General features: G+C 53.3%; 3 protein-coding genes across 9 annotated transcripts; 2 read left to right on the top strand and 1 right to left on the bottom strand.

Moving 5' to 3' along the window:
• The first annotated feature begins 1,422 nt into the window (after positions 1-1,422).
• Positions 1,423-16,907, top strand: KIFC1 (kinesin family member C1). Of its 3 annotated transcripts, none has more exons than XM_019985228.2 (11): positions 1,423-1,598; positions 8,671-8,808; positions 8,897-8,990; positions 9,512-9,565; positions 9,681-9,731; positions 9,923-10,320; positions 10,985-11,764; positions 12,786-13,076; positions 13,171-13,244; positions 13,360-13,435; positions 16,122-16,906. In XM_019985228.2, exons 1-11 carry the CDS (start codon positions 1,587-1,589, stop codon positions 16,164-16,166), a joined length of 2,013 nt encoding a protein of 670 aa, XP_019840787.2. In that variant the 5' UTR covers positions 1,423-1,586; the 3' UTR covers positions 16,167-16,906. The 3 variants fall into 3 exon arrangements, with proteins under 3 accessions (XP_019840787.2, XP_019840786.2, XP_070633932.1); XM_019985227.2 differs by having other exon boundaries at positions 1,428-1,598; positions 8,668-8,808; positions 16,122-16,907; XM_070777831.1 differs by lacking the exon at positions 1,423-1,598 and adding an exon at positions 1,696-3,607 and having other exon boundaries at positions 8,668-8,808; positions 16,122-16,905.
• Positions 16,908-17,043: 136 nt separating this feature from the next.
• On the top strand, positions 17,044-22,802 carry PHF1 (PHD finger protein 1). Of its 3 annotated transcripts, XM_019985233.2 has the most exons (15): positions 17,329-17,576; positions 18,313-18,487; positions 18,571-18,652; positions 18,751-18,846; positions 19,622-19,722; positions 19,817-19,965; positions 20,128-20,223; positions 20,402-20,470; positions 20,626-20,749; positions 20,856-20,923; positions 21,083-21,187; positions 21,296-21,485; positions 21,568-21,662; positions 21,932-22,012; positions 22,167-22,802. In XM_019985233.2, exons 2-15 carry the CDS (start codon positions 18,329-18,331, stop codon positions 22,453-22,455), a joined length of 1,704 nt encoding a protein of 567 aa, XP_019840792.1. In that variant the 5' UTR covers positions 17,329-17,576; positions 18,313-18,328; the 3' UTR covers positions 22,456-22,802. The 3 variants fall into 3 exon arrangements, with proteins under 3 accessions (XP_019840791.1, XP_019840790.1, XP_019840792.1); XM_019985232.2 differs by having other exon boundaries at positions 17,044-17,576; positions 21,083-21,485; positions 21,935-22,012; XM_019985231.2 differs by having other exon boundaries at positions 17,322-17,576; positions 21,083-21,485.
• A 105-nt stretch (positions 22,803-22,907) lies between these two features.
• CUTA (cutA divalent cation tolerance homolog) lies at positions 22,908-24,503 on the bottom strand. Of its 3 annotated transcripts, XM_019985242.2 has the most exons (7): positions 24,391-24,477; positions 24,258-24,309; positions 23,791-23,999; positions 23,580-23,639; positions 23,424-23,469; positions 23,246-23,295; positions 22,908-23,129 (listed from the first exon to the last, which is right to left on the bottom strand). In XM_019985242.2, exons 2-7 carry the CDS (start codon positions 24,297-24,299, stop codon positions 23,003-23,005), a joined length of 534 nt encoding a protein of 177 aa, XP_019840801.1. In that variant the 5' UTR covers positions 24,300-24,309; positions 24,391-24,477; the 3' UTR covers positions 22,908-23,002. The 3 variants fall into 3 exon arrangements, with proteins under 3 accessions (XP_019840801.1, XP_019840802.1, XP_019840803.1); XM_019985243.2 differs by lacking the exon at positions 24,258-24,309 and having other exon boundaries at positions 24,391-24,503; XM_019985244.2 differs by lacking the exon at positions 24,391-24,477 and having other exon boundaries at positions 24,159-24,274.
• Positions 24,504-25,987: the final 1,484 nt, after the last annotated feature.

Below are 25,987 nucleotides of genomic sequence, written 5' to 3' on the forward strand. Positions count from 1 at the left end.
AAGACAAAACCCTTAAGAATCCGCTTTCAGTCTAATAAATAAAATCCCTGCCCTGCCTACCCCCAGGATTGGTTGGTGACTAGGGGGTGGTAGAAACACTCTACAAATTATTCACAGGTCAGGGGTTGTTGCTGTTACTAAGAATATTAGAAGTATTGTGAGATAACCGATATACCTTGCATTTTGAAGCTAGTGGAATCTAGATTCAATCACACTTCCAATCAGCAGTGTGGTTCCTTACTTGTGCACTTGTTAACTTAACCTTTCTGAACCTGTCTCCTTTTTCTGGTTTGCGGATAAGAAATGGAAAGCACTTGACACATATTACTGCTACTGCTAAGTCACTTCAGTCGTGTCCGACTCTGTGCAACCCCATAGACGGCAGCCCACCAGGCTCCCCCGTCCATGGGATTCTCCAGGCAAGAACACTGGAGTGGGTTGCCATTTCCTTCTCCAATGCATGTAAGTGAAAAGTGAAAGTGAAGTCGCTCAGCCGTGTCCGACCCTCAGCGACCCCAGGGACTGCAGCCTACCAGGCTCCTCGGTCCATGGGATTTTCCAGGCAGGAGTACTGGAGTGGGTCGCCATTGCCTTCTCCTGACACATATTAAGAGCCCAGTAAATGGAGCCATTTATCTGAAAAGCATTAAAATATTCCATAAACGGAAGCAGTAAATCCTCCGTGCGTTCTAGCCTCGGAAACACTCAAGTCAGTTCTCCAGCACCAGTAACAGCGCCCAGGTACACAGAGGAGGTAAGGCGTAAAGGGTGACCGCAGAGAAAAATCCCCTTCCTCTGTACCTCGAATCCCCACCGTCGAGCTTCCATGCAGCGGCCAGCAGTACTCAAGGTCCTGAAATGTGGTGAGAAACGCCAAAGAGACCGGGGAAATGAGCAGAATCATTCACTCTGACAACAGCAAGCGGGATCCAGCTTCGGGGATCAGTTCTCAGCAGCGCGGGGACGTCGCGCAACAGCCGCAACCCCACTGGTCCAGTTTTTGGCTCGCGAACGCGTTTCCTACTGCCGCCACCGTTAGGAGGCGCTAGTCCGGTCCCGCGCCCCGCACAGGTACTTCTGCGCAGGCGCGCCTCCTCGGAGCCGGCGTCCCCGCCCCCACACGAGTTACGCTCGGGCGGCGCGTTCCCGGCCATTTCTGACGCTGCGAGCGGTGGCCGGGAGCCGAGCGGAAGCGCCGCGCGCCTCCCGCTGAAGGAGGGGTGGGGTGAGGGAAGAAGAAGGGTGCCGGAAGTGGGGCTCAGTCTCCTGCCGCGGCGGGAGGGGGGAGAAGGAGGGAGGCGGTGGCGGCCAGGCGGGGTGTGGCCTCGGGAGGCGGCGGGCGCTGCGATTGGCCGTGGGTTGTGGCGACGGCGACGATTGGCCCCAGCGGGCCGAGCGAGGTGAGCCCGGGTGGCGGCCGTTGAAATTCAAAAGTGGCGGGTGTGGCAGCGCAGGGGCCCGCAACGCAGGGACCCGGAGCGCGCGTACCCTGTGTCGCGAGCGCGCGAGAGAACGCGGGTCCCCAGAGCCCCGGCTCGGTGTCCTCTTCACCGCGCTTGCCCGGCGTGCGTGGCCCCGAGCCGGACATGGAGCCGCAGGTGAGTGGCGGGCGGCGCGGGGACGACAGCCGGCTGCCGCACCCCTCAGCGCTGACCGGCCGGAGGCCTCGGTCCGGCCGGCGGGGCCCAGATCCGCTCCGTGGGAGGGATGCGGAGTGGAGAGCGGAGAAGGCAGGCAGCGGCCCCGGAGGGCAGGGGCACGTCGGCCTGCCTTCTTGCAGCTTCAGGGAGCCCCCGCACCCTTCCTCACTTTCATGTATCCAGGATTTCCCGTTTCGAATCCTCAGGCTTGTCTGAACACGTTCCCTCCCGTTCATTCAGTGTGAGTTCCGAGATGGCCCTGGGGAAACGGTGACTGAAGCCGAATCCTTGCTAATGCCTTTTCGTGTCCTTTCTCTCCTTTTTGCAGCCGCTTGGGGGCATCGGAAGGGAAGAGGGATGGAGTACTACTCTGAACTGAGGACTTTGCATTATCTCTCCTTCCCCAGGTTTTGCAGAGATCTCTGCTCAGTGGGACTGGTTAACTTAATGTCTTCTCTCATCAGTACCCTGCGGCACCCCAGGACCTCCTGCAGCCTCTTCCCTCCTGCGGAGAGAAGTGTGTTTGTGACAGAGTGGATTGACGTCTGGTGCCAGAAAAGGGCTCCTGCCAGAATCCTCTGTTTACTAGTGTTTGGCATTCAGATTTACCCAAAGTCAAGTTGCTACAAAGAGATAGTTTTTGTATCCTGCCAGCCAGACAGTGGAGCAGTGTGTTGTGACAATGAAAAAGAATAGAAGCCGTCTCATATTTATTCATCACATATTTACCAGGCACCTAACGATGTGCTTGGGAGGCAGCAGAGATCCCTGTCGTCATGGAGCTGCCATTCTTTGGGGAGACAGACAATATATGATAAGTAAATCGTCTAATGCTGTTAAGGTTTTAAGGGCTATCCAGAAAAGGAAAAGTTTGAGCAGATTAGGAGGGGAAGAGGGGAAGCTAGCTGGCAAGTCTTAGTAAGCTGGGTGGTCTTAGTAAGCTCCCAATGCAGAAGGTGAGAGGTGAATCAAGACTTGGAGGAAGTGAGGGAAACAGGCAAGGGGTTATTAAGATCATTCCAGGCAGAGGGAATCCCCTAGAGCAAAGTCCCTAGAGTTGTATAGCAAAGCCGGATTGAAATGAGCAAGAGGGAATGTTATGGTAAGGGAAGTCAGATAACAGACTTCTTGCACAGGCCACTGTGAAGACTTTGGTTTTTTTCTCTGAGTGAGGTGGTGAATCACTGGATGGTTTTAAGCAAAGAGAGACAAGATCTGTCTTACATTTTAAGAGGACCATTCTAGCAGCTGCATTGAGATTAGCCTGTAAAGGAGCAAGGATAGAAACAAGGAGAGCTGTTAGGAATGGGGCAGGTTTTCTCAGCTTTCAACATTATTGACATTTTATTGGGGGTTGAGGGCTGTCCTATTCATTGGCTGATTAGCAGCATTCCTGGCTTCTACCCATTAGGTGACAGTTGCAACCCCCACCTAACCATGCCAGTCAAAGTGTCTCCAGACACTGTCACACATCTCCTGGGGATGAAGTCATCCCTAGCTGAGAACCAGTGGAGTGTGATAATCCAGGTGAGAGATGATGGCGATTTGAGTCATGGGAGTGGCAGGGGAAGTGCTAACAAGTGGTCCGATTCTGGATCTATTTGGATGATAGAGTTGGCCACATTTGCTGACATTGGACTTTGTGGTATATAAGAGAATGAGAGGACTTTAGATGTATTTGCTTGAGCAGCTGAAAGAGGGAGTTATATCAACAGATGGAGGAAGCTGCAAGGTTGAAAGGATTAGATGTCAGGCGGTCAGAGTTTGGCCTGTTTACTAGGATTCCAAGTGGTGACATTGAGAAGGCAGTATGACTTCAGAGTCAGTCTGGGCTGAAGGTGTAAAGTCAAAGTAAGTTTGGGCGGTGGCAGCATATGAGTATGCAAAGCCATAGGAGTGGCCTAGAACACAGAGATTAGAAAGACCGCTGTTAAAATTTGGGGAGATGAAGAGGATCTACCAGAGAGGTAGGAAACCAGGAGAGGATGGTCTCCCAGGAGCTAAGTGAACTTAGTAAGAGGGACTGATCAACACAGGGTGACTTGTGGCCTTGAGAGCAGTTTTGGTGGAATGGTGGGATTGAAATCCTGATAGGGTTTAGGAGAGAAAAACTCTTTTTGGTCGGAAGCAGTAACAGCATGTGTTGTATACTGACTGGAAGGATCCGGGAGAAAGGGGAAGTGATGGTGCAGAGAAGGAAGGATTGACTGGGTGCTCTTCTTGAGTGGATGAGGGGTGGGAGCAGATGTGCACATGGATAAGTTAGCAGTAGGGTGCCCATCTCCGAACCTGGGAAGTGGTATAGGAGGGGTCAATGAAAATCTGCTTTTATGTTATGGAAGGTGATGTTATGGAAGGAGCTTATGTGGAAAGTTGGGAGTTGTCCTGTGCAGCTTTATAGATGGGAGAAAATTAAATACTGTGCTCTTTGGAGTTGTCCTGAGTAAACAAACCTTTGAACACATTTTCTGAACCCACACAAATTCCCAGGAGATAGGTCTTTCGGTGATCCACTATATTAGCATAGGGAGAACAATGGGCACGGCTGATTAAGAAATTGAATGTTTGACTTTGAAATACTGAAAAGAAAAATTTAATTTTCATGTTACATTTAATTAAAAATTAAAATCAGTATTTTTTGTGCAAAATTCTGCAAGTGGCAGGAAAAAAAGAATGCAACCTCTTTTTTTTTTTTTCGTTTTTATTTGTATATGAGCCAGTAGTTTGAATCTCTGCTGGTAGATGGGCTTCCCTCATAGCTCAGTTGGTAAGAATCCACCTGCATTGCAGGAGACCCTGATTCGATTCCTGGGTCAGGAAGATCCGCTGGAGAAGGGATAGGCTACCCACTCCAGTATTCTTGGGCTTCTGTTGTGGCTCCGCTGGTAAAGAATCCGCCTGCGATGCGGGAGACCTGGGTTAGATCCCTGGGTTGGGAAGATCCCCTGGAGAAGGGAAAGGCTACCCACTCAAGTATTCTGGCCTAGAGAATTCCACGGACTATATACTCCATGGGGTCACAGAGAATTGGACACGACTGAGCCACTTTCACTTTCACTGCTGGTGGCTATCTAATTTCATTCCTTTAAAACTGTATTGAGTCCTACCGTACAGCAGACATTGTGCTAGACACTCTGGTTCTGTAGCTGTAAACAGAGCAGACATATTCTTGTGATGCTCACAGTCTAATGTAAGGAAAGATAATAAACCAATAAACTTCAAACAAAAACAAAAAAACAGGATATCAGATTGTTTCAGAGTTTTCTCTGTGAGCATCCCTGAACCTCTTTGTATCACAAGTAGTTCAGCCTCACTTCCCTGAAGTTCAACTTAGCATTTCTTAAAAATTAGCCTTCATGTACTCTCAGATCTCTTCGTGTTACTTCCCACAACTGCATGTGAATCAACAATATTTAAAAACGAGAAGTTTTACTGAAAAACAAACACAGCTTTTCCTCCTGTGATCTTGGGAAGCAGGGCAGGCTTCTTAGAGTCAGCCAGACTTGGTCTCCTTCATTGCCTGCCCTCTGCTCCCCGGCCCCATGCTACCTCTGCTTAGCCCTCAGACTCTTAGAATATCCCCTCTCTACTGAGTTCTGGGGAAGTAAGCTCTAATGCCCTCAGGCATCTTTGTATCTAATGAATTAACTTTTCTCTTGAGCTGTTAGAATGGTGATAGCTGTTTACATTCTTGGGAGAATTGAGAAGACAGTTCATTTTCTTTCTTTGTTTTTTTTTTTTCAACAAATACATTTATTTATTTCTTGAAAGTGAAAGTGAAGTTACTTAGTCGTGTCCGACTCTTTGCAACCCCTTGGACTGTAGCCCACCAGGTTCCTCTGTCCATGGGATTTCCAGGCAAGAATACTGGAGTGGGGACAGTTCATTTTCTGTAGAGCTTTCTCTTGTACTCCAGTTTGGAAAGACTGCCCTGGAAAGTAAGCTATGGGCAGGCAGGGACTTTACATTTGTTACTCTTGCCCCAGGGCCTACAACAGCATCTGGTCCAGAGCATCGTTCAACAAACCTAGTAGGACAGACCCATGATGAATGGATGGATGAGGGAATGATGCCATCCCTCTGCTGTGATAACCCTCATCTTCTATTTCCATTCATTCTTTGCACTGGACACGGTTTGCTTTAAAAAAAAAAAAAAAAAACTTTAAAAATATGCCTTAGTTTATCTTTTTTTGTATAATTGTGTTTATTTATTTATTTTTGGCCATGCTGGGTCTTTGTTGCTGCTCGGGTTTTTTCTCGAGTGGTGTGTGGGGGCCACTCTCTGGTTGCTGTGTGGGCTCTCATTGTGGTGGCTTCTCTTGTGGAGCTCGGGCTCTAGAGCGCAGGCTCAATAGCTGCCAGACCAGGGATGGAACCTGTGTCCTGCACACTGGCAGGCGGGCTCTTCACTACTGAGCCACCAGGGAAGCCCCTAAACCTTTTTAATGTTTTTATTCTTTGGCTGCACTGTGCAGTATGCAGCATCATAGTTCCCTGACCAGGGATCGAACCTGAGCCCCCTGCAGTGGCAGCACGGAATCTTAACCACTGGACCACCAGGGAAGTCCACAGTTCACTTTTTCAGTACAAATTGAATCATACTGTTCTCCTGACTAAAAATGTCAGAGTCCTCTTGCTTTCAGTAGACCCCAGACTCCATGCTGGCATCCCAGCTGCTGCAGTCTTTCCCTCCTGCCTCTACCCTCCTCTCCCCACTTTCTCTGCACATCCCTGTGTTCAGCTGAAAAGAATAATCTGTCGTTCTTTGCACATCCCTCTCCTTGCTTTCTGCCTGGAATGCTCCTCCTTGGCCCAAGCCCATCAAGCCAACTCTTTCTCATCCTCAAGGCTCAGCCTAAAAATACTTTGTAGGATTGTGTCTAACGCTCTCTCCCCATCTAAACTGGATGCCCACTCCCTCCTTTGGGGTCCTTTTCTGATAGCACTTAGTAAGATTTAACCATCTCTTTATGTTTTACTTGCCTACCTTCCTGTGGCCATCCTGAGGACAGGGACCACTGTTACTCCAGAATCCAGATCATTTCCTGGCATGTAATAGGCATTTTAATATCAATAACCTCAGATATGCAGATGACACTACCCTTATGGCAGAAAGTGAAGAGGAACTAAAAATTGATGAAAGTGAGAGTGAAAAAGTTGACTTAAAGCTCAGCATTCAGAAAACGAAGATCATGGCATCTGGTCCCATCACTTCATGGGAAATAGATGGGGAAACAGTGTCAGACTTTAATTTTGGGGGCTCCAAAATCACTGCAGATGGTGACTGCAGCCATGAAATTAAAAGACACTTCTCCTTGGAAGAAAAGTTAGGACCAACCTAGATAGCATATTGAAAAGCAGAGACATTACTTTGCCAACAAAGGTCCATCTAGTCAAGGCTGTGGTTTTTCCAGTGGTCATGTATGGATTTGAGAGTTGGACTGTGAAGAAGGCTGAGTGCCGAAGAATTGATGCTTTTGAACTGTGGTGTTGGAGAAGACTCTTGAGAGTCCCTTGGACTGCAAGGAGATCCAACCAGTCCATTCTAAAGGAGATCACCCCTGGGTGTTCTTTGAAAGGAATGATGCTAAAGCTGAAACTCCAGTACTTTGGCCACCTCATGCGAAGAGTTGACTCATTGGAAAAGACTCTGATGCTGGGAGGGATTGGGGGCAGGAGGAGAAGGGGACGGCAGAGGATGAGATGGCTGGATGGCATCACTGACTCAATGGATATGAGTCTGGGTGAACTCCGGGAGTTGGTGATGCACAGGGAGGCCTGGCATGCTGTGATTCATGGGGTCTCAGAGTCCGACACGACTGAGCGACTGAACTGAACTGAATAGGTATTTTGTAAATATTGAATGAATGAAGGAAACTGAAGGGCAGAGAGAAACTGGCCTTGGAATTAATAGTTATCCATAGTGAAAATCAGAAATTGATCTATCCGTGGTGCTTTCCTGAGGGGATAGGAGAAGGGTGACCACGTGTCCCAGTTTGCATAGGAGTGACCTGGTTTTAGCACTGAGAGTCCTGTGTCCCAAGAAACCCCTCAGTCCTTGGCGAACCAGGATGGTTGGTCTCCCAAGGCAGGAGTAAGCAGAGGTTGGGCACGATCCCCAGACCCTGAGCTGGGCTGCTCAGAGGAGAGGCTCTTCCTTTCCCTTACCCCCACTGCATCCCTGTCCTTGGTACTCTCCAAACTGGTCATGCTGCTACTTTCTTATCTTCCCCTTGCCAGTCAGCCTACTTCCACCTCATTATTATTATTTATAACAACCTCTTGTGTATATTTTTTCACATGCCTTATCAGAAACTGTATCTGACTCTCCATGCATGCAGGGCCCAAACCTAAACTCCTTAATGTGGCATCAGTGCCCTATGAGACGGTGTGGTCCAGTGGTTAAACACACAGCCTCCAGAACCAGACTGTCTGGCTTCTAACCCCAGCTCTGCCTTTTATTCATCAATGACCTTAGACCAGCTCTTTTACTTCCCAGAGCCTTCCTTCTCTCATCTGCAAGATGGGGCTAATAATAGCATCTCCTGGGTGGGCTGCTGTGAGGTTTAAGTCAGTTGATACAGTAAAACGTTTGAAACTGTTCCTAATAAATGTTACCTACTCCTCCCACCCAGCCTCAGCCTGGTCTATTTTCTAAGTCACTCCCTTGTTTATGATTCTCAGCTCTCACTAAAGAGTTTATCGGTTTCTCAGCCATGCCATGTGCAGGCCGAGTTTTTGCCTTCCAAAAGGAGGGTTCCTTCACTGCTTGTTTAGGTCCTCCCCTTAAAGTTAGCTGAAGTCCAGCATGTGTCTGTCCGTCCTGTCCCTTAGGGACTGTGTCATGTCCCACCTCCCTCCGTGGTTTTTGGCTGGCACTTCATCTGAGAGCCCCAGGGTGTGGCCCCAGGGGTACTGACTTAATGCGTGTTGGAGATGATGTTGACAGTCAGGCTCAGGGGCCATAAAGGGGAACTCTGGGACATTGGGCCTCGGGGTGTGCTCTGAAGGGCCTCTCTCTTCCCAGCAGAGGTCCCCGTTGTTGGAAGTGAAGGGGAACGTAGAGCTGAAGAGACCCCTGGCTAAGGCTGCTTCCCGGCTGCCTCTCTCGGGACGCAGGCTGAAGAGGGGGCCTGACCAGATGGAGGAGGCCTTGGAGCCGGAGAAGGTGAGCTGGGTTTGGAGATCCATGGATGTGTGTGTGAAACCATCACGGATGGAGCTGTGGACCCCACCCAACCCTTGTCTTTCCCCAGAAAAGAACACGAGGCCTGGGCACCAGAGTGACCACGACCCACCCCAGAGCAGCAGCCCTCAGCTCCGCGCCACAGACACAAGGCCAGACCGCAGGTGGGCTACAGGGCTGGAGAGAGAGCCGGTCCACAGCTCTCTTGAGCTCACGTCTGTCTTTGTCTTTTCTTTCAGTCGTAGCTGATTTTGAATAGGTAACACGCTTCACGGGTTTCAAAGTCCCAAAGGCACAGGAGTTCTTATGCAGTGAGAGCCTCCCTCCTGCCTCTGTTCCCCAGCCAGCCAGCCCCCTCCCTGGGGGCAGCTGCGAATCCTGCCAGGGGTGCTCCGTGGGTCTGCAAGCAGATATGGGCATGCTCCCCAGTGTGTTTTACACACATTCTAACATACTTCACACGTCGTTCACCACCCCCCGCCCTGCTCTTTTCGCTTGTCTTGGTCCAGCTTGTTTCTTGGCATGTTGGTCCTAGGAAGGATATCTTTAGGAGTTGGTCAGATTTAGAGGAAGAGGAAGGTTATCTTATTTATAATCTTCTTAAAAAGCAACTCCTCTGTCTTTGGACGCACTCCCATCCTTGCGAGTCATGACTCTGCTTTTCCTCTCCCCTGTCTCCCAACAGTGCCCAAAGCTCCCAGGAAGCCAGCACCCCGATGTTCCACGGCTGTTGCCCCAGGTAATAATAGTGTGTGAGAGCCAGGGCTGAGAAGGGGTTGGGGGTGAAGGGAGGTGGGTAGAGGTGGAGGGACTCTGGTGTTATCACCCCTGATGCCACCTTCCTGGTTCTCTAGTGCTGAAGACTCAGAAGCCAGGTCCTGTTGTTCCCGTCCAGAAGCCTGGAAGTAGGTAACAAATAAGATCTTGGGTGAGAGGCTGGGCTGGGGAGAGGAGGTGTGCCCAGAAAAGTCCTTTTGGTCCTTCCCCTGCCTGAAGGAGGAGCCGGAGCCTCAGGTGTGGAGCCCTAAGGCGAGGAGGGAGGAGGGAGACAGAACTGGGGCTGCCCTGACGTTTGTCTTCTCTGTGTCCATCTTAGCGACAGCCGCACCTCCCATGGTGGGAGGGAAGAAACCCAAACGTCCGGCCTGGGACTTAAAGGGGCAGTTATGTGACCTCAATGCAGAGCTGAAATGCTACCGTGAGAGGAAGCAGGTGCTGGACCAGGAGAACCAACAGCTGCGGGACCAGCTCCAGGAGGCCCAGCAACAGGCCTTGGCCCTGGGGGCAGAGCGTAAGACCCTGGAAGAGGAGTTGACCAGGGTGCGGGCCCAGGCTGAGCAGGGCCAGCGGGAGCTGGGGAACCTGAGTGCCCGTGTCCTGGAGCTGGAAGAGCGGCTGGGCACGCAGGAGGGCTTAGTGCAAGAGCTCCAGAAGGAACAGCTGAGATTGCAGGAGGAGCGCAGGGGACTGGCTGCCCGGCTGGGAGAGCAGGAGGTGAGGGCTGGCTTCTCGTCTAACGCCACCCTTCTCTCTAGGTGGCCCAGAAGTCGCTTGGGGCTTTGAAGTCCTGAGCGCCTCTGTCCAGCAGCACCGTCCCCCACCCTGCTCACTGCTCGCCCCCGCTCTGCGCACTTCTGACTGTCTTGTTTCCTGCCCCACTTCATCCCATTCTGTTGCCATAACCCACCCCTCTCCCATCTGCGTCTCCTCTACTTTTCCACCTCTTTTCTTTCTGTCTGTCTTCACTGATAAAGGTCCCCATGCATTCTCTCTCCTGCTTGTCATCCATTTGGCTCCTTGGTGAGCACCAGCTAAGAATGAGTTACTTGCAGTCTGTCAAATGACTCGATTCTCAATTCAGGGCATTTGGCGTGTGCACATCCCTCTTTGTGGAATATTCTCTCTGCACCCCATCCTTTCTTGGTTTACTCCCACGCTTTGGGGTGTCAGCCTAGATATCCTCGTCCTTGTGCCCTTTCTGGTGCTCCATGTACTCCTTATTCTAATACTACGATTTACATTCACTTATCTCTTCTTTACCAGACTCTGAAGTCCTTGGGGTCAGGGGCCAGCCTACCTCTCACCCCCAGTCCTATCGTGAAACTTCTTACTCTTGGTTGCAGCGTCTCACCATGCATGTATGTTCTGTTCTGGACAGCGGAGGCTGCAGACCTCAGAAGCTTCTCTGTCGGACAGCCAGGAAGAGGTGGCATCTCTGCGCCAGGAGGCTGCAGCCCGGGAGGCCATACTGGCTGAGCGGGAAGACCGTCTCCACGGGCTCGAGATGGAGCGCAGGCGGTTACACAACCAGCTGCAGGAACTCAAAGGCAACATCCGTGTGTTCTGCCGGGTCCGCCCCGTCCTTCCAGGGGAGTCCACCCCATCCCCTGGCTTCCTCCAGTTTCCCTCTGGCCCCTGTGGACCCTCTGACCCTCCAACCCGCCTCAGCCTCTCGCGGTCTGACGAGCGGCGTGGGACCCTGAGTGGGGCGCCAGCTGGCCCTACCCGCCATGAGTTCTCCTTTGACCGGGTGTTCCCACCAGGGAGTGGACAGGATGAAGTGTTTGAGGAGATTTCCATGCTTGTCCAGTCAGCCCTGGATGGCTATCCAGTGTGCATCTTTGCTTATGGCCAGACAGGCAGTGGCAAGACCTTCACCATGGAGGGTGGGCCTGGGGGAGACCCCCAGATGGAGGGGCTGATCCCTCGTGCCCTGCGACACCTCTTTTCTGTGGCCCAGGAGCTAAGTGGCCAGGGCTGGACCTACAGCTTTGTGGCAAGTTACGTAGAGATCTACAACGAGACTGTCCGAGACCTGCTGGCCACTGGGACCCGGAAGGGCCAGGGGGGTGAGTGTGAGATTCGCCGGGCAGGGCCAGGCAGCGAGGAGCTCACTGTCACCAACGCGCGCTATGTTCCGGTCTCCTGTGAGAGGGAGGTAAGCGCTGAGGGCCACTAGGCCTGGACATGGGGTTGGAGGGCTGGGGCGCAGGCAGAGCGACACAGGACACAGGTGGGGGAGCGGGCCAGGATGAGGAAGGGCGAGTGGCGACGGTAGATCGGATGTTTGGCTTTGGCTGGCGGGCTGTGAGGTGCATCCACCTTCATGGAACCAAGGCGTGGAGAGCAGTGGCGTGCCTCATACGCAGGTGACCCTGGGCCCCGCACGGTGAGCTCGGTCTCATCTCCGCCCATGCTGCTTGTTAGGTTCACGACACCCTTACTGGCCTCTGGACTTTTCCTCAGCCTGCTCATCACACCCTTGAATCAGGGCTTTGTACCTCCTCTCCATTGCCTGACATGTGGTCTTACGTTCCTTTCCCAGCAGGGTTAGATTGCTCCCTCACCACCTTAAAGATTTTAAGGTGTTGAGGCCATCCCTGACCATCTTTTTTTTTTTTTAATTTTGGCTGCACTGCATGACTTATGGGATCTCAGTTCCCCAACCAGGGATTGAACCTGTGCCCTGGCAGTGAAAGCTCTGAGTCCTAACCACCAGACGGTCAGGAAATTACTGCTGGTTATCCTTTCTAAAATTGAAACCCTCACCATCGCACACTGCTTTTCTATTTTTAATTCCTTGATACTCTCAGATACACTGTGTATTTTAATTATTTAGTCTTTCACTGGCTAGAAAAAAAGCACCAAGAAGGCAGGTGCTGGGTCTTGCTTATTGCCATATCTGACCTGTGGGTTCCCAAGTGGTTCAGTGGGTAAAGAATCTGCCTGCAGTGCAGAAGATATAGGATACGGGGGTTTGATCCTTGGGCTGGGAAGATCCCATGGAGGAGGGCATGGCAACCCACTCCAGTGTTCTTGCCTGGAGAATCCCATGGACAGAGGAGCCTGGCAGGCTACAGTCCACAGGTTGCAAAGGGTCGGACTAGACTGAAGCGACCATGCATGCCTGACCTGGCTACGTGCTCACCACTGCCTGACTGCACCTCTTGCTGCCCCAGGTGGAAGCCCTGCTCCATCTAGCCCGCCAGAACCGCGCTGTGGCCCGCACAGCCCAGAATGAGCGCTCGTCGCGTAGTCACAGCGTGTTCCAGCTGCAGATCTCTGGGGAGCACGCTAGCCGAGGCCTGCAGTGTGCGGCCCCCCTCAGCCTGGTGGACTTGGCTGGGAGTGAGCGGCTAGACCCCGGCTTAGCACTCGGCCCTGGGGAGCGGGAACGCCTTCGGGAAACACAGGCCATTAACAGCAGCCTGTCCACGCTGGGGCTGGTCATCATGGCCTTGAGCAACAAGGTAGGAATGGGGGTGGGGGCAGGTGGGCCCTGGGAAGCAGCTGAGGCTGGCTGTCCCCAGCCCTGTCCTAATTGCCTGTCCCTCTATCCTGTAGGAGTCCCATGTGCCTTACCGGAACAGCAAGCTCACCTACCTGCTGCAGAACTCTCTGGGTGGCAGTGCCAAGATGTGAGCAGAAGGGGTGGGCTGGGAGCCACTGTGTCAGGGTCAGGGTGGGGGCAGCGACGTACTGGAGACCTGGACACTGATTCTGGGGTTTGCCCCCCCTCTCCTCTGTCCACAGGCTCATGTTTGTGAACATTTCTCCCCTAGAAGAGAACGTCTCCGAGTCCCTCAACTCCCTACGCTTCGCCTCCAAGGTGCGGTCACTAGCAGCCCCGTCCCCGTCAGGCTTCCTGCTGACTGTAGACTTCTGCACCCTGGTCCTTGGGGCCAGTGGCACGTGCATCCTGAAAGGATGTACATTTGCCAGGCATTTAACTATTGACTTCTGGGGGGGGTGTGAATTAAGGTTTTAAAACTAGGTGGTTGAAAGGTCAAACCTACGTAGAAAGCTGTATACAAGTGAGCTTTAGCCTCTGCCCCGCCCACCGCGTTCTCCCTCTCCTAGTAGTCGTTCTCATCCTTTATCCTTTTACTTCTCTTCTCAGTGTTTCTTTTTGCAAATACAAGCAATATGCGTGGGATTCCCTCTTTCTTACAGAAGACATCTCTTCCCCTCTCTCTCATGTATTATATGTTGTCCTGCCTTTTTTTTTGTTTTTGATTAACAAGACAACCTTAAGGACAGGGCGGTGGCCAGGGAGAGTGGGGGAAAAGAAGAAAATCAGACAGCCCCAGGATGATTCCCCACCAGCACACAGAGATCATCCCATTATTTTTACATTTCTAGGACTCCACTGTGTGGATGCACCAAAGTTTATCCACCAGTTCCCTCTACTGGACACTTGGATTCTTTCCACCCTTTTGCTAGTACAAACAAGCCTATGTTGACTAACCTTATACATATCATTCTATATTTGCTTGGTTACATCTAACTATCCAGAGAGAGATTGTTTGAAATGGGATTCCTGGATCAAAGACATACAGGTTTTTCAGGCTATTCCAAATACACAGCATGAATTCAGGCTCCAGTCCCCACAAGGGTCAGCTGTGTTCAGGCTATGAATTCTCTAAGAAATTTAAGCTCCCTCCACAAGAGTTAAGTCAGGAAGTTTCTTTACAGACTGCCTTGGAGAGTAATGGAGTCCTCTGATAATTCATTTTCTTGAGGATATAGCCTTGAGATACTTTCTGGCTTTGCTCAGGGCCTCAGATTGCAGATGTTCTTCTGCACTCTTGCTGCTGTGGAAGTAATCGACCACCTTAGCGCCCTGCCGTGGTCTTCTGCTTTAATCAGGATTTCCCTTGCTACCTTACAAGTTCAGTTAAAATTCTACCAACATCATTAATACCCAAAAACATGAACTCTTTGATATCCTCTAATACCCAGTTTATATTAAATTTTCCCTGATTGTCTCAAATGCCTTTTATACATTAAGATTTGTTCCATTCAGGATCAAAGCAAGGACCACCCTTTTTAGTTGAAATGGTCTTTTGAGTTTCTTTTAATCTGTAATAGTCTCACCCCCACATTTATTTGTTGAAGTGGGGTGATTTGTCCTATAGAACATATCATATTCTATATTTTGGCTGGTTGCTTCCTCTTTCCTCCACAATTTTTGTTTTCTTGTAATTAGGTTTGGAGGCTTGATTTGAATCAGATTCAAATTTCTTAGCAAGAAAATGGCATGATACATTTTATTGCATCATATCAGGAAGCACCTAGTATTGAGTTGTTCCATTTTTTCCCCCTCCTGCTAGTTGTTTCACCTTTAATGATATAAAAATTGATCATTGCACTTGGGTATTGTCAGCCCAATCTATCCATTTAGAAACTCCCTTCAACTTTCCCCCCTAATGATTTTATCAGCGATGCTGTCTAGATCTATTGTTTGTTGTTGTTCAGTCACTAAGTCATGTCCAACTCTGTAGTCCACCTGGCTCCTCTGTCCATGGGATTTTCCAGACAAGAATATTGAAGTGGGTTGCCATGTCCTTCTCAGGAGATCTTCCCGATTCAGTGATTGATCCCACCTCTCCTGCATTGGCAGGCAGTTCTTTGCCACTGAGCCACCATGGGAGCCCTAGATCTATTATTCAGTTCAGTCGCTCAGTCGTGTCCGACTCTTTTCGACCCCGTGAATTGCAGCACGCCAGGCCTCCCTGTCCATCACCAACTCCCGGAGTTCACTCAAACTCACGTCCATCATTAGGGAGTTTTAAAATGGTGATTTTCTAATTTTCTCAGCTGTTCTACATTTATTAATCACAATTCTTGAGAACTCTCCCTTGTCATCTATTTGGTTATTCTGAAATTCAGTCCATATAGGTAAGATGGGATAAATGCTATATTCTTCATCAATTTCCAAGTTGGTATCCTGGCAACTTCCAAAGGTGACCAGTGAGTTTTTATCCAGGAGGTAACATCTTATCTGTACTTTTGATATATACCCTTTGAAATCATTCTTTCTGATGCCAAATTGCCCGCCTTTGGCCAGTGGAAGCTCCAACTTGGCTCCTGTGCCCTTTAGACAAGTTCCCAGTAGTCCTTTCTCCTTGTACATTTTCATCTTGTACATTTCCTGCCATAGACTGAAGATCATTAATTTTCTAAGGAACTTTGGTTCCTATGTTTATGTTGACGTGTTATCTAGCTTATTGAGCACTAGTCATGGGAGGGCTTTAGGGGTGTCGAGGAGAAGTGCTCTCTCTGCTCCTGTGAGGGGCTTCTGTCCCTTCTCTGGCCTTTCCTCCTCTTCCAGATCTAGTGTGCCCAGTGGGCGCGGGAGAACTGGGACCAGCCTGAACCTGCTTTCAGAGCCCTTATTTCAGGACTCTAAGGGCAGCCCTAACACTGAGGGTTCAGAGGTGGTTTTGGGGAAACTGTTCTTTTGGTTGCTCTGAAAATTTTTTATCCTGTTTGTCTAAATCCCCTGCCCGCAGGTGAACCAGTGTGTTATTGGCACTGCCCAGGCCAACAAGAAATGAAGATGGATCTAGATTGTGTGTGTGTATGTGTGAGACACACGGCGGGGTGGGAGTGGGTGGGTGTGCTTTATTGGGAGTGGACGCTGATACCTGGGCCTATCAAATAAAGAAGAGAATTTTTTTGTTGTTTTTAAATAAAGGTTTTATTAGCGGTTGTCCAATAAGGGGGATATTTGTCATATCCATGAAGATGGGAGCTGTGGCTCTTCCATTCTGCCAGACGTCTGTTTCACGGGGACAGGGCTTCAGCTTTTCTAACGGGTCACTCCAGAGTCAGGGTAGCCCCCTGCCCCTCTCCCGTCCCTATCCACTTTCTGGGGGGTGTGCGCACCAGGTCTTCAGTCACTAGTTCCGCTTCCTCCGCCACAGGCCACCCTCGCCCGGGGCAGGAACTCGGTGAGTGCGGGAAGGTGGGAGCCCGAGTCCGGGGTGGGGCCGGCGCGCCCGCCCACAAGCTGCGGGCTCTCTCCTCCCGCTCTTTCTCTTCCTTCCCTTTCGAACCGCCGGGGCTAGCTCCGCCCGCCGCCATTGGCTGGCTCTCGGCGGCGTCACCGCCTCGGTCCGAGCTCTCCTAGTCGGTGCACCCGCCTTGGCCGCGCGGGGCGGGGCGCATGGGCTAACTCCCTCGCGCCAACCGCCGAGGGCCGCCGCCCCGTCAGAGGAGGGCTGGGTCTTCCCAGGTGCCGCGCGCGCGGGAGGGGTCGCGCGTGCGCAGAGGCGCGGCGACAGTGGGCGGGGGTTGGGGCAACTAGCTCCGGGGAGGGCGGGGCCGGGGCAAAGGCGGGAGGGGGCGGGGCCCGCGGGGCGGGGGCCATGGGACGGGTGAATGGAGGGCGGGGTCGTGAACTAGAGCGCGGGGCGGGGCCCGGAGTGACCCTGCGGGGCCCGGGGCAGTTAACGGATGTGGCGCGGGGCGGCGGCCCGGCCGGCGGCCTAGCGGGGGATTCCCTCCTGCCCCGAGGGCAGGCCTCCCTCCGGAGGAAGGGGCTGCGGGGATTCCCTCTCCCGCCGGGTCCGAGAGCCCGCCCGCCCCATCCGCGGAGACGCTTCCCCTCGCTCCGCGCCCTCCAGGCCCGCTGGCCGTGAGGGAGGTGGGGTGAGGAGGTGCCCGCCCCCCCCGGCTCCTCCTTCCCCCCGGCCCTCCCCTCCCTCCCCCCTCCCCCCGAGCCGGTTTGTCCCTCCCCTCCCCTCCCCTCCTTCCCCCCGCCGCCTCCTCCTGCCGCTGCCGCTGCTTTGGCTGCTGCGTCATACGCCCCAGAGCCGCCGGGACGGAGGGGCTGGGCCTGGGGACCCCCCGGTCTCTGCCTGCACGCCCCCCCGACGCCCAGCCGTGCCCTCCCCGCGCGGGGGTTTCACCTCAGTCTCCCACGTCTGCCTCTGCCCGGCTCCCGGCGGCCCCAGCTGTCACTGGTAAGGAGGCGGCGGGAGGCGCCCGTGGGGGGGCAGGGAGCCGGGGGTCGGCGCGCAGGGCGCGGGCGGGAGAGCCGCGCCGCCCGGGCGGCGGGTCGGGCTGGGCCGACTCAAGTCCCCTCTCGGACTCGCGGTCCTGGGGAGAAGAGACCCGGACTGGGACACGCCCCCCTCCCGGGGCACTCAGGGAAGTTATCTAACCCGGGGGCAGGGAGCCCCGAATTTGAGGGTGACCTGACATAACCTAGCACCAAGATGATTGTTCTGAATGAGACACGGGGGCCCAGGAGGCAACCTTTTCCACTCGAAAACATCTCCAGAAAAAGCTCCCGAAACACATCTCTGGGAAACAGCACCCCAATTGTAATCCCTCTGTAAACAGCGGTAGAAGGTGACAGCAGAAACTGAGTGGCAACCTTTGCCTCTGCAACCATCGTTTCTGCTAAAATCTCAAGGCCGGGATACAACGTCCCAGGGGAACTCTGGCAGCTGGGAAACTAGAGAACTAGGTTGGTGGGGTGGGGGGACGGTGGGGAGAAAAGAACCAGTGATGACTGTTGGGAGAGCTGGAGTCAGGAAGGCCGGAAGGGGTGCCCAGGGGTTTCCTACCCAGGTGTCTCAGGGAAATGGAGGTTGGGCACACCTGCTCAAGTCTTTGACAGAAAAACAGGCAAAGAAAATGGGGGCTGGTTCCTCAATATTCGTAACTTTCTCCTACCGTCTCACCTCTAACTAGGCCCCCCCAGGATGCAATGGCACAGCCCCCCCGGCTGAGCCGCTCTGGTGCCCCCCCACTTTGGGACCCAGCTTCCCCTGCTCCCACCTCAGGCCCCCGGCCTCGACTTTGGGAGGGTCAAGATGTGCTGGCCAGATGGACAGATGGGCTGCTATACTTGGGGACCATCAAAAAGGTAAGACCTCTGACCTGTCACATTTTCTCATTCCCCTTATCTAGTCTGATTTCTGTTCCATCTTCTGTGCTCACCCATTCCAGGTGGACAGTGCTCGGGAGGTGTGTCTGGTTCAGTTTGAGGATGATTCCCAGTTTCTGGTTCTATGGAAAGACATTAGCCCTGGTGAGAAGCCTGAGATTGGATCCAGTGGAAAACAAGCCTGGCATGGGGGACAGAAAGGGGCTGGAGGCCAGGCCCTCTGACACTCTGTTCTCTCACAGCGGCGCTCCCTGGGGAGGAACTCCTCTGCTGTGTATGTCGCTCTGAGACTGTGGTCCCTGGGAACCGGCTGGTCAGCTGTGAGAAGTGTCGCCATGGTGGGTGAGAGGGCAGGACACCTGAATGGCCTAGCTTGCCCTAGGTCTGCCAGGGTGCCTCTGACCCTTCCCTCCAGCACTGGTCCTGATACTGTCTGTCCTGGTCTGAGTCCCCAAGCTACTGCTCTGGCCAGTCTCCACAAGCCTGTAACCTCACTCCCTTCCAGCACAGGGAGAGGCGGCCTTGGGATAGGATGTATGAGCTCTGCGGGCAGAGGGTGTGAATGAGCAAAAGTCTCTCAGTTGTGTCTGACTCTTTGTGACCTCATGAACCGTACAGTCCGTGGAATTCTCCAGGCCAGGATACTAGAATGGGTACTCTTTCCCTTTTCCAGGGAATCTTCCCCACCCAGGGATCAAACCCAGGTTCCCCACATTGCAGGCGGAATCTTTACTAGCTGAGCCACAAGGGAAGCCCACGAATACTGGAGTGGGTAGCCTATCCCTTCTCCAGGGGAACTTCCTGACCCAGGAATCGAACCGGGGTCTCCTGCATTGCAGGTGTTCTTTACCAACTGAGCTATCAAGGAAGCCCCAAATGCAGGCAGAGGGTAGTTCCAGTACGGCTTTTTCTAACCATTTGACCTTGGGCAAGTCCCTAAACTTCTAAGAATCACAGCTGCCTCACCTGCTTTTAAAATAAAGGTAATACGCCCACCCAGCAGGACCATGGTCAAGAACAAAATGAGATGGGGTAAGACTTTTGTCCCAATACGTAGCGCACACAGGTATGCAATGCAATAAGTGGTCTACTGTCAATATTCTCATTATTTAGCTTATCACCAGGACTGCCACGTTCCAAGGGCCCCAGCCCCTGGAGAGGGAGAGGGCGCATCCTGGGTCTGCCGCCAGTGCGTTTTTGCCATCGCCACCAAGGTAAGGGCCCCTTCCTGTGGGACCTCCCACCCCCAGCCTCTCCTGAACCCTTCCTTCCCCCACCTCTGAGGCCACCTGTCTGTTCCACCTGCAGAGGGGGGGTGCGCTGAAGAAGGGCCCCTATGCCCGGGCCATGCTGGGCATGAAGCTCTCCCTGCCGTATGGACTGAAGGGGTTGGACTGGGACGCTGGGCATCTGAGCAACCGGCAGCAGAGCTACTGTTACTGTGGTGGCCCTGGGGAGTGAGTAGTGAGGGGCGGGGGTTAGGGAACAAGTGATGGGGGTGGGAACAAAGGAGAATTGGCAGGGTGGCGGGAGTGCTGAAGCGGCGGGAGAGTGGTGAGCAGGGTTTGGGGCAGTTAAGGAGGGCGTGTCTGGGGGTCACTGGTCCCGTTTCCCTTCAGGTGGAACCTGAAGATGCTGCAGTGCCGGAGCTGCCTGCAGTGGTTCCATGAGGCCTGCACCCAGTGTCTGAGCAAGCCCCTCCTTTACGGGGACAGGTGAGCCTGGGCAGACCCTCCAGGAGCTCTGCCCCCCATCCCAGACCAGGTGTCTTCCTGACCTCTGAAGCCTTGCTTACCGGTTAGCTCCATCCTTGCTCGGAACACCCCTCCCTCCCCCGTGGGCAGGTGTAGTTTCCTGTAAAAGGTGTATTCTCTTCTTCTTGTCTATGTCCAGGTTCTATGAGTTTGAGTGCTGTGTGTGTCGGGGGGGCCCTGAGAAGGTCCGGAGGCTACAGCTTCGCTGGTGAGCTGGATATGGGGCACGACCTCAGCATCACTCCTCTTTCCGTCCCCCTAGTTTTTCACTTTACAGGCCCCAGCCCCCTACCTGGGGGACACCCCTGCCTGCCCCCTGTCTTGTAATGCTTCCACCACCTTGACAAGTCAGTGTTTCTCCAGGGTGGATGTGGCACATCTTGTCCTGTACCATCTCAGTGTTTGCTGTAAGAAAAAATACTTTGATTTTGACCGTGAGATCCTCCCCTTCACCTCTGAGAATTGGGACAGTTTGCTCCTTGGAGAGGTAAGGGGTGGTGAACCTCTGGGGGTCAGGGTGGGCCAGGGAGATGTGGAAAAATGGGGGAGGGAATCACTGCTCTCCTGACCCCATTTCCTATCCCCTCCCCCAGCTCTCAGAAACCCCCAAGGGAGAACGGTCTTCCAAGCTCCTCTCCGCTCTCAACAGCCACAAGGACCGGTGAGTCGGAGGGAGGCTCAGGAGGAGATGGAGATGTGGAGACGCAGCCTGAGAGGGAGGGGCTGCAGCCCACCTGGAAGATGCCCTCTGAGGACTGACAGCACAGGAGGGTCCCTTTTCTCCAGCACTGACCCTGTATCATTTCTCTCCTCATCCCAGTTTCATTTCAGGGAGGGAGATTAAGAAGAGGAAATGCTTGTTTGGTCTCCATGCTCGGATCCCTCCCCCTGTGGAGCCCCCTCCTGGAGACGGAGCCCCCACCAGGTCACTGGTCCAGGGGGCATGGGGAAGTTCTCAGGGTGCATGTATGGAGACAGGGAGGTCTCTGGGGTGTCCGGGAGGGGGCTGGGGGGATAAGGAGGCCTCTTACAGCTTCCCTTCAGGGCAGGGCCCTGGGGGAGGGGTCTCACGTCCCCTGGGGAAGCGCCGGAGGCCGGAGCCAGAGCCCCTGAGGAGGAGGCAGAAGGGGAAAATGGAGGAGCTGGGGCCACCCTCAGCAGTGCGCAACCAGCCCGAGCCCCAGGAGCAGAGGGAGCGGGCTCGTCTGCAAAGGGCACTGCAGGTACAGGGGCAGGGGCACCCGTGGGCAGATGGTGGTGTGGGAAGGAATCAAGGATGATCTCTCAGTCCTTTGCTCCTTCTAGGCCTCAGTGTCTCCACCACCCTCCAGCCCTAACCAGAGTTACCAGGGCAGCAGCGGCTACAACTTCCGGCCCACAGATGCCCGCTGCCTGCCCAGGTCAGTGCGCCTCCTCCCTCCAACCAGACACACTCCCTTGGAACCTCTCTTCCAGTTGCCTACAAGCTTCTGGATTTCCTCACCCAATATTCTTTTCCCTCTCCCCTTTGGCTGCCCACTTCTTTACCTAGAGACTTCGAGACCAGTGTCTGCTCCCCAGTATTCTAGAGCCGGGTTCCTTGAGGATAGTATTTGCGCTCTGCCCTTCCCAGGGGGAGAGGGTCCTATTCCCCTGCTTTGGGTCCTGACTTTCTTCCTTCCCAACCCAGCAGTCCCATCCGGATGTTCGCTTCCTTCCACCCCTCTGCCAGCACCGCAGGGACCTCTGGGGATGGTGAACCCCCAGACAGGTGAGATTTTACTCCTTTACCTGTGATACCTCTGTACTCTTAACCTCCTTGGTCTCTTAAGCATTTTTGTTGTTGTTCCTCTGATCCCCACACGGCCTCCGTTTCTGGTCAGTCTTTATCTCCATCTGGACTGACAGTTGCTTTCTTTACCTAGGTCACCCCTGGAACTTCACATTGGTTTCCCCACAGACCTCCCTAAAAGTGCCCCCCACTCGATGACTGCCTCATCTTCCTCAGTCCCAGCCCCCTCCCCAGGTGTTCCCAGACGCTCAGCACCCCCTTCTCCCCTGTGCCGTAGTTTGTCTCCTGGGGCTGGGGGTGGAGTCCGAGGTGGGGTCGGTTACCTGTCCCGTGGGGATCCTGTCCGGGTCCTTGCTCGGAGAGTGCGGCCTGATGGCTCTGTGCAGTACCTGGTTGAGTGGGGAGGTGGGGGCATCTTCTGAACAGCCTGCCTCTGCCCAACTGCCCATTGACACACACCGGCACTTTCATACCCTGACCTCTGACCTCACCTACAGCTGGGATGTACCTGGGGCACTAGGAGGGGTATGTCCCCCTACTGTCCAGGCTGGAATCCAGGTTGGGGGTTGGGGAAGAGGCTCACTCTCCTCTACTCCCTTCACGGTTCCTGACCCTTCCCCCCAACCATTCCCTCATTTCCTTTGATGTTATTTTGTTACAGCTTTTTAAATATTTTTTAAAATTATTTAACCCCTGGGGACGGAGACTGAGGAGGGGAGGAGAACAGATCCTGGGCTCTGTATCATTGAAATAAAGATAAATAAACAAACTAAGCAGCCCTGAGTCATTCCAAAAAACGAGAAGAAAAGGACTAGAAGCACTTCTGATCTTCCCAACCAAATTCACTTTTTGACAAAGAAAAAAGAAAATGGAAGAGAGAACTAAAAACGGGATTTATTAAGAGTCCAGTCATCACAAGGTAGGAGTGTTGATATTTATGAGGGAAACCATGGCAAGAACAAAGGTTCATCACAGCGGGGCTGTACTGGAGTCAGGAACCGACTCTGTAACCTGGCGCACCCACTGCAGGTACGGGGAGTTCCCCTGCTCCACAGGCAATGCAATCACCTCAGCCACTTCATAAGGGTGCACAGACCTGTGGAAACGATAGGGGATCAAAGACTTACCCAAAGGAGTCCATCCCCTCAGACTGCCCAGGAAGGCTCACCCCACAGTTTACACCCTCACCTCTACCCACGTCAAAGTTCTCACCGAACAAAATCCGTCAGAGCTGGAACCAAGGAACTTTGGGTTTTGATCATCTGAGGGGTGAAGATAAACATGGCTGAATCAGGGGGTGAACTTGATTCCAGGATCTGGGATGAGGGATAAGGGGTCAAAGTAAATGGTCAGGGAATTAAGTTTTTGTCAGGTAGGAAACATTTCTCACCATCAGCACTTCACTGTCCTCTTCAATCTTTCCTTTCCACTCATAGCTGAAAAGGTCAGGGAGAGAGTGTTGTGGGAGCAAAGATTTCCCTCAAGGTAAAAGACTACCAGTCAGCCCTTTGAGTTAGGTTAACCCTCCAACCCCTAATTGACTCACATGGATGTAATCTGAGGGACAAGGTTGACGCAGGCTGCTAGGCGCTTCTCCACCACAGCCCTGAAGGTGAAGAGAGAGCACCGTTTAAAGGCCCCATGACCCGATTTTTGCACTGGCAAAAATTCCCAGAGACAGGCGGGAAGCAGCGGGAGGCGCTCCCCCAACTCTCCCTTCATAAGCACCTTTCCTCGCTTCACACTAAAGTCCCCACCTGGCGATCTCCTTGGCGACCTTCTCGTTGGGGCAGGTGACAAAGGCCGCAGAGACCGAGCCGGGGACATAGGCGGAGCCCGAGGCCGACGAGGGCTGGGCCGGGGGACTTCCTGAAGCCATGGACAGCAGGGCTCGGGGTAGCAACAGAAGGCGAGAGGCTGCAGGCAGCAGTGTCGGCATCCAAAACAGCGACAGCAGCAGAGCGGCCTAAGGGCAGGGGGTGGATTCGGGGTCGTATAAACACCCCAGCAAAACTGCACCCCGGAACACTTCGCTTGCATAAACACTCAGGCCCTCCCTCTTCTGCATCCCGAAGGAAAATATTCCTGAAACCAAGAGAAGCTTGGAAAATTTAAGGCAAAATACTCAGTTTTCACTCTCTCCTCGGAGGCCAACATCTGGGTTTTGGGGTACGGGTCATGGGCAAAGCTTCGAGGACCGGAAGGGGCGGGGCCGGTCACTCACCCCTCCGCCGAGCAGGAATGTGGGAGCCCGCCCCCGCCTCATGCAGCCTATGCTGGGAGGAGGGTTGAATATCAGAGACCACACGTTACGCGGAGAAAGAACCCCAAAGCCAGGAAGAGAGGCCTCTTCTTACCTGGGCAGCAGCCACGTGATAAGAAAACAGCGCAGACCACGTGACAGTAGAAGCCGGACAACCCTAACCTCCAAAGCCAGCCAATCCTTGCTCCCACGTGGCCCGGTTTGTCCCGCCTCCGGGGGCGGGAGGGGCGAAGAAGGATCCAACCAATCAACACCTGGATCTGCAGACGTGCACGGAAATGGAGCGCCCATTTCCGTGTAAACCGGAAACGGCCAATTGCAGGCTGAGGCGAGCCGCAGCGGCGTTCCACTGTCACGTGAGGGGGCGGGTCGCCTCAGGCAGCGGTACCTCAATGAACTACGCGAAGAGACCAATCGCGGGGCAGCCCCGCAGGCCACATGATGAGAGCCCTAGCGCTGGGAAAGGGGGGCTGGAGACCCCGCAGAATCTATGCGTCAGGTTGTGGAGTCGGGGCTCATCCTTAAACCCCGGAATGTGCCTAGTAACAGCCCTGTTCCTGAGGCCTTAAGGAATGACAGGGTCTTAGGAGATTGAACCTCAGGGCCGGGGGGGGGGGGGGGGGGGGTTGGGGGGGTGAAGAGAGCGCCCCCTGCCATTTTGGTTAGGACTGACAGATTCTTGAGTTGGGGAATGCACAAGTATAATCTGAGAAACCATCTGTCTCTGGTTATAGGAGGAAGTGATTAGGCAGGCAGGGCATGGCAAGACCACGGCTAGGTGGAAAGATGCATTTTAAAAGAACGGAGTAAGACCCTGTAAGTGGGATAGACAGTGATTAAAATGGGGCGCCTCAGCCTTAACTGAAGCCCCAAAACTGCAGGCAGACTTGTGAATCGATAGAGGGGGTGGGGGAGAGGAGGGTTGCAGGTTGGGGGTATGAAGAAGACACCAGGAAGTAGTGATGGTCCTTTTATCCCTTACCCCTTCCTATTTCACTCTCTGGGTCTGGTCTACGTCTCAGCCTTGGGTCTCCTTCCCTTAACCCATCCCCCTAGGAGCCAGGACCTGCCCTACATAACCTCCCTGGGGCCCAAGCACATCCTGTGACCCAAAAATGGAGGGGCCAATGAGAGGAGAAATAGGTGAGAGGAGGCAGGGAGAAAAAGGCTCTGCCACTTTCCCTACCTAGTATTCCCCCTCCTTCCTGGGTCTGGGGTCTCTGGTCTGCTGGATGGGTATAACTGGGCATTTCCCAGGCTGAGTTCTCTCATACCTACCACTCTGGGTTGGAGGTCTCCCTGAGATCTCTGTCTCTGGAGTTTGTCTCTGAGGGATCTCTATGGGGTCTTTTAGTATCCGTATCTTTTATGGGACTGAATGTCCTTGTTTTTTGTTTGCGGGGGGAGGTTTCTGGGTCTGCAATCACCCTCTCTCTGAAGTATTAAAATTTCTTTTTTATGTGTTTGGGGTCTCTGAGTTCATCTCTGGGCTAGCAGAGTGTCTCTTTTGCCCCCCACCCCGCCAACCAAGGTCTGGAGTTTCTGTGTCTTTGAGTTATCAGCCTCTGAGTCTGCAGTTTCTTTTCTCTGAGATCTAAGTCTGGGGTCTCTGATATCTCTCAGTGGGTCTGAGTTCTCAAAGACCTAATTTCAGGTCTGGATTCTTTCTGAATCTGGTCTCATCTTTTCCT

This window comes from Bos indicus, chromosome 23 (assembly GCF_029378745.1).
Source record: "Bos indicus isolate NIAB-ARS_2022 breed Sahiwal x Tharparkar chromosome 23, NIAB-ARS_B.indTharparkar_mat_pri_1.0, whole genome shotgun sequence".
Taxonomy (NCBI): domain Eukaryota; kingdom Metazoa; phylum Chordata; class Mammalia; order Artiodactyla; family Bovidae; genus Bos; species Bos indicus.

What these genes read in the sequence shown, in the direction of transcription:
- CUTA (XM_019985242.2), bottom strand. Translation starts at nt 24,299, where the DNA reads ATGAGGCGGGGGCGGGCTCCCACATTCCTGCTCGGCGGAGGG. An exon ending in GTCGCCAAGGAGATCGCCAG is followed by an intron (nt 23,640 to 23,790) that starts GTGGGGACTTTA and finishes CTTCACCTTCAG; the next exon opens with GGCTGTGGTGGAGAAGCGCC. An exon ending in GTCCCTCAGATTACATCCAT is followed by an intron (nt 23,470 to 23,579) that starts GTGAGTCAATTA and finishes TGACCTTTTCAG; the next exon opens with CTATGAGTGGAAAGGAAAGA.
- KIFC1 (XM_019985227.2), top strand. An exon ending in GACACAAGGCCAGACCGCAG is followed by an intron (nt 8,991 to 9,511) that starts GTGGGCTACAGG and finishes GTCTCCCAACAG; the next exon opens with TGCCCAAAGCTCCCAGGAAG. An exon ending in TCCCGTCCAGAAGCCTGGAA is followed by an intron (nt 9,732 to 9,922) that starts GTAGGTAACAAA and finishes TGTCCATCTTAG; the next exon opens with CGACAGCCGCACCTCCCATG.
- PHF1 (XM_019985231.2), top strand. Translation starts at nt 18,329, where the DNA reads ATGGCACAGCCCCCCCGGCTGAGCCGCTCTGGTGCCCCCCCACTTTGG. An exon ending in ACTTGGGGACCATCAAAAAG is followed by an intron (nt 18,488 to 18,570) that starts GTAAGACCTCTG and finishes CACCCATTCCAG; the next exon opens with GTGGACAGTGCTCGGGAGGT. An exon ending in ACAGTTTGCTCCTTGGAGAG is followed by an intron (nt 20,750 to 20,855) that starts GTAAGGGGTGGT and finishes CCCCTCCCCCAG; the next exon opens with CTCTCAGAAACCCCCAAGGG.